Raw genomic sequence first — 11,028 nt, 5'->3', positions numbered from 1 at the left:
ACAGATCCCGCCCCCGCGTGGCAAGACGTCAACGCGCCGCCGTGGCCTCGACGTCACGGGCGCGCTGCGGGGGAACGTCAGAGGCGCGCTCCGAGAGCGGTCCCGTTGCCATGGAGCCGGGAGGGCGGCGAGACAGGGGTACACGATCTGGCGGGGTGGGGGGGGGGGGGGTCTGTGGGGGAGGAGAGGGAGGAAGTGTGGATGGGGAATGTAGAGAGCGGGGAGGAGTGGAGGGAATGTGAGGAATGGTGGCGGATACGGGATCTGAGGGAGGGTTGGTTTCTTATGATGGGGAGGGAAGGGGGTTTCTGTGGACGGGGTTAGAGGTCCGGGGGATGGGTGGGCAGGGGGGGCAGGGGGGGTCTGTCGGGTGTCTGGGGAGGGGTTGTTCGGTGGCGTGTCTGGGGAGAGGGAGTTTGTGCAGAGTAGGGGGGTCTGTGGGGAGAAGGTGAGGGATGAGCGGGGTCTGTGGGGAGAGGGGTGTCTGGGGGGGTGGGGGTTTGTAGTAGGGGAGGGGGTAGCAGGGGGGGTCTATAGGTGATGGGGGTAGGGTAGGGCAGGAAGGGGGAATGGCTGTAATAACGCTGGTGATGGTGTCAATCACATAGAGGTGTACAGTTTAGTTTATGGTCGCATGTACCGAGGAACAGTGAAGGACCGTGTTAACTAGTCAGGTGTGCCGCTGTAAATCGGTGACATTTGTCAGGCTGTGTAATATTTATCACACATGAGCTGGGTTGATATTTAAAGGCGATAAACAGTTTTGCAGGTTGATATCAGGACTGTGGGGAAGTTGGTAAAATGACCAGTACATGCTGGAGCAGTGAGCATGTTGGAGAAGGGTCTCAACCTGAAACGTCACCCATTCCTTCCCATAAGGAATGGGTGACGTTTCAGGTTAAAACCCTTCTCAACCTGATGCTGCCTGTCCCGCTAAGTTACTCCAGCATGTTGTGTCTTAGTCTATCTCTAGCATGTTGGGGAATGTCTGTGGAGACACAGGCTTCACCGTGGAGTTCACTTTGTTTCTCTCTCCACAGACGCTGCCTAACCTGAATATTTCCATAATATTTGGTTGCTTCACATTTCCAGCATCTGCGGTCCTTTTGATTCTCATTTCTTGGAGGAAGTGGTGGTGCAAGTAAGTGGTGGTGCAAGTAAAGTTTCAGTATATTCGATGATAAAACACTCTTGATTTAATATGTTGAGATATTATACGCAGTGGAGAACTTGTTCTGCACGCACTCCAGGCTAATCCTGCCATACACAAGTACTGCAGGATTATCTCTGGACAGTTAGGTTTATAATTGTCACGTGTACTGAGGTACAGTGGAGAGCTTGTACTGCACACTCTCCGGGCTAATCCTGCCGTACACACGTACAATCTCTGGTCAGTCGCCATGTTCCGACGCCATCTTGCAACTTCCAAATCTGTGAACAGTCTGATCTACTGGCCCAGGGAGATGTACAGCTCCTTATTTCCACCCGCTAAGGCCGGGTGTGGTGGCGGCACTAGATGGGTGAAGTAGGATTGGGCTTGGCCCAGTGCCATGACCAATATCGGCTCCTTCCACCGTCGCCCCATGCAGCTGCCGCACGCTGTGCTCCATCCGTCCGCCCGGCTGCTGTAGGGTCTCCCGTGGCACGTCCACCAACACCACCACCTGTGAGCACCGTGAACACACGTCCACCCATTGCCTCCAGCAGCCCCCTCACCGTTCCGTGCGCACAGGTCACCATGTCCCATTTCCAAAACTTTCCACAGGCGGGGGAGGCGAGTTCACGGACCGTTCACAGCTGCCAACTTTCCCCTTAATCTCCCACTGTCAACAATTTGGAAGTAGCTTTTAGTTTTAGAGATACAGCATGGAAACATTCTCTTAGGTCCACCCAGTCCACGCCGACTAGTTATCCCACTTTCTCATCCACACCCTACACATTAGGAGCAATTTACAGAGGGCCAATTAACGTACAAACCCACACGTCTTTGGGATGTGGGAGGAAAGTGGAGTACCTGGAAGAAACCCACACGGTCACGGAAAGAATGTGTGAACTCGAATCAGATAGCACCTGAGGTCAGGGTCGAGCTCGGGTCTCTGGTGCGGTGATACAACAGCACTACCCGCTGCAGACTCCAGACCAGTTCCCGGTGACCCCAGGAAGTTTGTTTGTTGTTGCTGCAGGATGTACAAGAGGGAGAAGAGTATTCAGATGAAGAGCAGTAGCTCTGCCCTTTACAACAACCTCAGCGTGCTACCCATCCCACACAAGAAGCTGACCTACTTTGCTGCCATCCACGGCAGCCTAGTCAACCTGGTCAGCTCCTCCATTGATGGCCTCAACCTCTCCCACAGACAGCTGCAGTCCAAGGAGGGAGGCAGTGGGCATGGCTCCTCCCTTATCATGCAGGTACCTCATGCGTGCTTCATGTGTGTGTGTGGGTACAGAGGTGTGGGTCATGTATGTGGCACGTGTGTACAGAGGTGTGGTTCATGTGTGTGTGTTGGACATGTATGTACAGAGGTGTGAGTCATGTGTGTGTGTTGGACATATATGCACAGAGGTGTGGGTCATTGTGTGTATGGGACATGCATATACAGAGGTGTAGGTCATGTGTGTGACATGCTCTGAACTACATATACTTGGGAGTATTGGTTTTATCTTTTTGCACTATTGTTCTTTTATGTGTGCGTATGTGTGTGTGTTTATATGTGTGTGTGTTTATATATATATATATGTGTATGTGTGTGTAAAACACTTTGCTCTTGACTCACTGTGTGTTGTGCGGAATGACGATTGCTGATCAACACTTTCTGCCTTTCCCCAGGCATCGTGGTGCGTGCTGCCCTCTCGAACTCTCCTGGTGTTGGCATCGCAGAAAGGCATCCAGGTATGGTGGTCAGGGTGCCAGCTCACCAACCCACTGACTGGGGAATCTGTTCATGCTGCAGCCCAAGGGCCAGTGACAAATGCTGCTAATTCATGTGTAACCACAGTGAGAATGTTCACAAATCACCCCTTCATGTACAATTGTGACCATGAGACGTGTGTGTGTTGTGGAACGTGCCGTTTGTGTGGAGTGAAATAAGGCCATTTAGGACCAGAGGATTTGGGAAGCCAGAGAATTGGGAAACTTTCATAGGACAACAGAAGGAAATCAAACGGGCAATACGGGCTGAAAAGATGAAGTACGAGGGGAAGCTGGCCAGGAATATAAGGAAGAACAATAAAAGCTTCTTTAGATATGTTAAGGGAAAAAGAGTAGCAAAGTCAAATGTGGGTCCCTTGAAGGCAGACCCGGGTGAAATTATTATGGGCACCAAGGAAATGGCAGAGGAGTTGAATAGGTACTTCGGATCTGTCTTCACTAAGGAAGACAAACAATCTCCCAGATGTACTGGAGAACAGAGGATCTAAGGGGGTAGAGGAACTGAAAGAAAATGTGATTAGGCGAGAAATAGTATTGGATGGTAATGGGACTGAAGGATGATAAATCCCCTGGACCTGATGGTCTGCATCCCAGGGTCCTCAGGGAGGTGGCTCTAGAAATAGTGGACGCATTGGTGATTATTTTCCAATGTTCGATTGATTCAGGATCAGTTCCTGTGGATTGGAGGATAGCTAACGTTATCCCACTTTTCAAGAAAGGAGCAAGAGAGAAAACGGGGATTTAAAGACCAGTTAGCCTGACATCAGTGATGGGAAAGATGTTGGAGTCAATTCTAAAGAGGTAATAATGAGGCATTTGGATAGCAGTAAAAGGATTAGTCCAAGTCAGCATGGATTTATGAAAGGAAAATCATGCTTGACTAATCTGGAATTTTTTGAGGCTATGACAAGTAAAATGGATGAAGGGGAGCCAGTGGATGTAGTGTATCTAGACTTTCAGAAAGCCTTTGATAAGGTCCCACACGGGAGACTGGTGACTAAAATTAGAGCACATGGTATTGGGGGTACGGTGTTGACATGGATTCCTGTTGGCAGACAGGAAACAAAGAGTAGGAATGAACGGGTTCCTTTCAGAATGGCAGGCAGTGGTGAGTGGAGTGCCGCAAGGCTCGGTGTTGTAGCCACAACTATTTACCATATATATTAATGATTTGGAAGTGGGAATTAGGAGCAACACTAGCAAGTTTGCAGATGACACAAAGCTGGGTGGCAGTGTGAATTGTGAAGAGGATGTTAGGAGGTTGCAGGGTGACCTGGACAGGTTGAGTGAGTGGACAGATGCGTGGCAGATGCAGTATAATATAGATAAATGTGAGGTTATCCACTTTGGTGGCTAAAACAAGGGGGCAGATTATTATCTCAATAGGGTTAGGTTAGGCAAGGGGACGTGCAGTGAGACCTGGGCATCCTTGTACACCAGTCACTGAAAGTTGGCATGCAGGTACAGCAGACAGTGAAGAAAGCTAATGGAATGTTGGCCTTCATAACAAGACGATTTCAGTATAAGAGTAAAGAGGTTCTTCTGCAGTTATATAGGGCTCTGGTGAGACCACATCTGGAGTATTGTGTCCAGTTTTGGTATCCTAATTTGAGGAAGGACATCCTTGTGATTGAGGCAGTACAGCGTAGGTTTACGAGATTGATCCCTGGGATGGCAGGACTGTCATATGAGGAAAGATTGAAAAGACTAGGCTTGTATTCACTGGAGTTTAGAAGGATGAGGGGGAGATCTTATAGAAACATATAAAATGATAAAAGGACTGGACAAGCTAGATGCAGGAAAAATGTTGGGCGAGTCCAGAACCCGGGGCCACAGTCTAAGAATAAAGAGGAGGCCATTTAAGACTGAGATGAGAAAAAACGTTTTCACCCAGAGAGTTGTGAATTTATGGAATTCCCTGCCAGAGGGCAATGGAGGCCAAATCACTGGATGGATTTAAGAGAGAGTTAGATAGAGCTCTCCGGGCTAGTGGAATCAAGGGATATGGGGAGAAGGCAGGCACGGGTTATTGATTGGGGACGATCAGCCATGATCATATTGAATGGCGGGGAGAAGATGGAATGACTGGGGTTGGACAAGTTGGGAGAAGATGGAATGACTGGGGTTGGACAAGTCTTTGATTATGTTGGCTGCTTTTCCGAGATGTGTAGATGGAGTCGATGTTGGGGAGTGTGTGTGTGATGGACTGGGCTACATCCACACTGTTGGGGAGTGTGGACTATGTGATGGACTGGGCTACATCTACAATGGTGGGGAGTGTGTGTGTGATGGACTGGACTACATCTACAATGGTGGGGAGTGTGTGTGTGATGGACTGGGCTACATCTACAATGGTGGGGAGTGTGTGTGATGGACTGGGCTACAGCTACAATGGTGGGGGAGTGTGTGTGTGATGGACTGGGCTACATGTACAATGGTGGGGAGTGTGTGTGTGATGGACTGGGCTACACCTACAATGGTGGGGAGTGTGGTCCTTGTGATGGACTGGGCTACATCCACAACCCTGCAATTGCTTGTGGTCTTGGGCAGAGCTGTTCCCAAACCAAGCTGCGATGAATCGCAACAGTGTGCTTTTTATGGTGCACCCGTAGAGTGTGTAAGAATCGCTCGACACATGCTGAACTTCCTCCGTCTCCTCGGGAAGTAGATGCATTGGTGCCTTGGCCATCGCATCAACGTGGTTGGTCCACGACAGATTGTTGATAATATTGACGCCAAGGAACGTGAAGTTCCCGCCATTTTTGAGACTATTCTGGCTTCCAGCTTTAGTCTTGTCCCCACTGTTACTTTAGTCCATTGCCCCTGATCATTGACTCTCATTAGAATTCTCTGCCACAGAAGGCAATAGAGGTCAATTATAGGCGCAGGAGTAGGCCATTTGGCCCTTTGAGCCAGCACTGCCATTTGATGTGATCATGGCGGTTCATCCGCATCCCAGTTTCTGCCTTGTCCCCATATCCCCTGACTCCACTATCTTTAAAAACTCTATTTAACTCTCTCATGAAAGTATCCAGAGAACCGGCCTCCACTGCCTTCTGAGGCAGAGAATTCCACAGACTCACCACTCTCTGTGTGAATACGGTTTTCCTTATCTCCGTTCTAAACCCTTATTCTTAAACTGTGGGCCCTAGTTCTGGACTTCCCCCAACATCGGGAACATGTTTCCTGCCTCTAACGTGTCCAAACCCTTAACAATCTTATATTCACTGGATGTTTTCTTTTTTTCTTTTTTTTTTCTAAATATTTTTATTTATTAGAAGTACAGTAAATTACAGTAGTACAAGCCAGATATATCTTATTACATTTATTGTATCCCTTCATTTTTTAAGCTTTAAGAAAAGATAGAAATAAAGAGAGTAGAGAAAGTGAGAGAAAGTTGTGTTAGTGTAAAAGAGTGATCAATTAAAAAAAAAACATTAGTTAGGGAAAAGAGTTAAGAAATAGACCATAGAAAAGATAGAAAGAAGAAGAAAAAAACACAAAAGCTCTATTATGAAAACCACGCAAAAGGGATATACCAACCGTGTTTTTCCTCCCCCCCTTACCAGATCCTGACACCATTTATTTTATGCAGTACTGATGCACCTTATTCTTGTAGTAAGTCGATAAATGCAGATCACGTCTTTTGGAAGTGGTCTGATTTGCCTACAAGGAGGAGTCTCATATCTTCCAGGTATAATCTGGATGTTTTCAAGAGAGAGTTATATTTAGATCTTAGGGCTAACAGAATCAAGGGATATGGGGGAAAAGCAGGAAAGGGATACTGATTTTATCTGATCAGCCATGATCATATTGAATGGCGGTGCTGGCTGGAAGGGCCAAATGGCCTACTCCTGCACCTATTTTCTATATTTCTATGTGCGCTGAGAAGGTGCTGCATCTGTGATAGATGCTCTCAGTAAAGTGGTTACAATGGAGTGGTGTGTTTGGGATGGAATGGGGCTGTGAGAGATGGATAATTGTTGTAAAGTGGGTGTGAATGTTGCCAGCACCTCACAGCTGTGTGTCTTTCCAGATGTATGAACCGGACGGCTCCATCATGGTGTACTGGCACGCAATGGACACCCCGGAAGCACAGACAGGTAACAATGGGTGACCTCAGCTCATGTTTGCTCTCAGCTCTGCTCATGGCCAGAGAGGGTTTACAACCAGTGGTCATGGAAGTCATGGCAACCATCCCTCTCGTTCTTACCTCACTTGTAGCTTTGTGTTCAGTTTTGGTCACCCTGCTGCAGGAAAGGTGCCATCAAGTGGTAAAGGCAAGAGGTTTGCAATACCCAACCAGATGCAACTAAAGGCAAAGTAGCTCTTTCTTCCCAATAACCCTTTCTGGCTTAATCCCTCCCTTCACCACCTCCAGTTTAAATTCCATTTGAAATATTTTGGAGGACCAAGAAACCAAGAACCAAAAACCAAGAACAAGGTGAACAGGAGACAAAAGGTGCTAGATAAGGAGAGGAGTTAGATGTAAGGCCAGAGGGAGGGATATGGGTGGGAAGGCGGGAGGGGACACATGTGGGGTGGGGGAGGGGAGATGAGTGGGTGGAGGAGGAGGAGAAACTGGGGTAGGGTTGAGGTTAGTGTTGTGCAGGGTGGTGCAACAGCCTGATGGTTGCTGGGAATACGCTGTTCTTGAACCTGGAGGTCACGGTTTTCAGGCTCCTGCACCTTCTTCCCGATGGTAGCAGCGAGATGAGAGTGTGGTCAGGGTGGTGTGGGCCAAAGATCCTATAGCAAGCAAGATAGATCACTCGACGAAAAAGGCGTAGTATGGTCATGGGCAGATTCATGGGTAATTTTCGGCCCCATTTCCGTACCCGGCTTCCGTCTCCGCACCAAAGATCCCATGGCGGAGCAAAGATACTAGTGCAGAGACGGAAGCCGGTTACGGAAACATCTTCGTGAAAATAAAAGTTATTTGGTAAAAAATCTCCTCATTTTCAGAATTATAATTTATTAACACAAACTGTTCCCCCGCAACATTGATTACGCTGTGAGTCGGGTCGGGTCGGGTTACTGAAATGGATGAAAAAAAGGCCCACGTTCCGCTCTGTTGCGTAGTACACGTCAGCCCATTGCATTTAGAAGCAGTGGTCTATTTTGCTTCGCTATAGGATCATTGGTGTGGGTATCTTCTAATGGTGTGGGTATATAAAGGCAGCCAGTATCTAATGATACTGGCTGCCTGTATGAGGCAGTGTCTCCTGTAGATCCCTTCGATGATGGGCCTGTGATGGACCTTTGATGGTGGGGGTGGTCTGTACATGTGATGGACCGTCGATGGTGGGGGTGGTCTGTACATGTGATGGACCTTTGAAGGTAGGGTGGTCAGGACTGTGATGGATCTTCAATGGTGGGGAGGTCAATACCTGTGATGGACCTTCGATGGTGGGGATGAGGTCAGGACTGTGATAGACCGGTCAGTGTCCACCACTCTGTAATATTCTTCGTTCATGGGTCAAGTTACTGAACAAGGCTGTAGTACATTGAACCAGGCTGTAGTACCTAAGATTGTTAAGGGCTTGGATACGCTAGAGGCAGGAAACATGTTCCCGCTGTTGGGGGAGTCCAGAACCAGTGGCCACAGTTTAAGAATAAGGAATAAGCCATTTAGAACGGAGACGAGGAAACACTTTTTCAACACAGAGAGTTGTGAGTCTGTGGAATTCTCTGCCTCAGAGGGCGGTGGAGGCAGGTTCTCTGGATGCTTTCAAGAGAAAGCTAGATAGGGCTCTTAAAAATAGCGGAATCAGGGGATATGGGGAGAAGGCAGGGACGGGGTACTGATTGGGGATGATCAGCCATGATCACATTGAATGGCGGTGCTGGCTTGAAGGGCCAAATGGCCATCTCCTGCACCTATTGTCTATTGTCTATTGTCTACAACCAAAGACGCAGTCCGTAGATCATAGTTGCTGAGGTTAGTGTTGTGCAGTGTTCAAGAGGCTGCTGGTTGCTGGGAAGAAGCTGTTCTTGAGCCTGGAGGTTACGTTTCTCAGGCTCCTGTGGGTGGGAGCGTGGCCAGGGTGGTGTGTTTTATATCAGTGGACTGTTGGGGAATTACAACCAACCAACCTGGTTGGTTGACAATAACGTAGAAAGCCTTCTTCTTACTTTATTTCACCTTCTTACTGTTCTCAGCTCTGACAGTGAGTGTGGACTGAGATATGGTGTTGTTGGCTTTGTATCAGTGGGGACAGGATGGTGGGCCAGTGGTCCTGGTTCTAATGGAGAATCTATCTGCCCACAGAAGCGGTCTTTGCCCGAGGGATTGCAGCAACAGGAGGCCACTACATCACTGTGGGTACGTACTGTTATCAGATTTACATGGGTTGTATGGGTTAGTTTATTATTGGTACCTGTACCACTGTGTTTGTGTAGCATCACGTCAAATCAAACTGTACATGAGGACAAACAACCTTACACACATACAACTGGTAGTGCATAGAGAAAAATACCAGAGTGCAGAATATAGTGTTGGTCTTTGTGCAACAAAGAGCATGCAGATAAAAAGAAGTGTAAGATCCACAGTGAGGTAAGTTGGAAGATGTATTGTCTTTCCACTGTTTGGTTAGCAGGCAACAAAAGCTTTTCATTCTACCTTGGTACATGTGACAATAAAGTGAAAGAGAGAAGATCAGGACAACACCCCTGCTATGAGAGGACCATTTAGTAGTCTAATAACAGCGAGGAAGATGCTGCTCCTGAATCTGGTGGGATGTACTTACTAACTTTTGTGTCTTCTGTGTGATGGGAGAGGGGAGGTGGGAATGGCTTGGGAGTAAGTAGTCCTTGATTATGTTGACTGCAGAGTGAAGTGTGGATGGAGTCAATGGTGGGGAGTGTGGTCTATGTGATGGACTGGACTACATCTACAATGGTGGGGAGTGTGGTCTATGTGATGGACTAAGCTACATCTACATTGGTGTGGAGTTTGGTGTGTGTGATGGACTGGGCTACATCTACAATAGTGGGGAATGTGGCGTGTGTGATGGACTGGGCTACATCTACAATAATGGGGAGAGTGGTGTGTGATGGACTGGGCTACATCTACAATAGTGGGGAGTGTGGTGTGTGTGATGGGCTGGGCTACATCTACAACTCTCTAATTTCTAGTGGTCTTGGGCAGAGCAGATCTTTATTCCTTAGAGTGCAGGAGAATAAGGGAGATCTTTTAGGGGTGTATAAGATCATGGGAGGAATGGATAGGGTGAACCCACAGAGTCTTTTACTCAGAGTAGGGGAATCAAGAACCAGAAGACATTGGTTTGAGGTGAGGGAAGAAAGATTTAATGGGAAACTGAGGGGCAGTGTTTCCACACAGTGGGTGGAGTGTGAATGGACCGAGCTGCCGGGGAAGGTAGTTGGGGCAAATGTGCCGTGGGCCTTTGTTGCGTTTGATGTGGGTTTCCCTGTTCAGTGGCTGTCAGTTGCAGTAGTTGCTGCTCACGTCTCCATCACTGACCTGCCCATGTCTCTCGTTCCAGGCTCCTCCACGGGTTCCATCCTGGTCTTCAATATCCCTGCTAAAGGGACCAACATCACGGTGTGTGAAGTACTGGAGGAACACAGAGACCCCATCACTGAGATTGCCAGTGACTGCGCTGGGGAGAAGGTAACTGGGCTGTCCGTATGGGCCTGTCATTGCCCAACTGAGATTTGTGTTGTGTGCTGTCAAGCAACAGCAAACCATCCATGAGTACATCAGGTCATGTAAACAGGAGTGCAGAATGTAGTGTTACACCTGGAGAAAGTGCAGATAACAAAGTGCAATGGGCTAACAAGGTAGATTGGAAGATCAGGAATTTATCCCCAGCATGTGAGAGGTCCGTTCTGAAACAGCAGGGAAGAGGTTTAGTTTATTTTACTTTAGAGATACAGCACAGAAACAGGCCCTTCAGCCGACTGTGTCCATGCCGGCCAGCGATCCCCACACACTAACACAATCCTACACACACTAGGGACAATTTTACAATTATACCAAACCAACAAACCAGTTTGTCTGTTAACCGACAAACCTGTAAGTCTTTGGAGTGTGGTAGGAAACTAAGGATCTCAGAGAAAACCCACGCAGTCAT

General features: G+C 48.0%; 1 protein-coding gene across 2 annotated transcripts in view; it reads left to right on the top strand.

Annotated features, from left to right (window-relative positions):
* The window catches only part of wdr54 (WD repeat domain 54), a 47,130-nt gene that overhangs the window by 23,591 nt on the left and 12,511 nt on the right, over window positions 1–11,028 (top strand). The window contains exons 1-7 of one of the 2 annotated variants that reach the window (XM_055630310.1): window positions 34–138; window positions 1,041–1,141; window positions 2,184–2,409; window positions 2,828–2,890; window positions 6,966–7,032; window positions 9,201–9,254; window positions 10,438–10,565. In XM_055630310.1, the coding sequence (XP_055486285.1) occupies window positions 2,185–2,409; window positions 2,828–2,890; window positions 6,966–7,032; window positions 9,201–9,254; window positions 10,438–10,565 (537 nt within the window). In that variant the 5' untranslated portion in view covers window positions 34–138; window positions 1,041–1,141; window position 2,184. Of the gene's footprint in view, window positions 1–33; window positions 139–1,040; window positions 1,142–2,183; window positions 2,410–2,827; window positions 2,891–6,965; window positions 7,033–9,200; window positions 9,255–10,437; window positions 10,566–11,028 lie in introns of those variants that run through there. The other variant, XM_055630311.1, reaches the window with a different exon arrangement.

The sequence above is a fragment of the Leucoraja erinacea genome, unplaced genomic scaffold (genome assembly GCF_028641065.1).
Source record: "Leucoraja erinacea ecotype New England unplaced genomic scaffold, Leri_hhj_1 Leri_313S, whole genome shotgun sequence".
Classification (NCBI taxonomy): domain Eukaryota; kingdom Metazoa; phylum Chordata; class Chondrichthyes; order Rajiformes; family Rajidae; genus Leucoraja; species Leucoraja erinaceus.
This window is presented reverse-complemented; position numbering and strand designations above follow the sequence as displayed.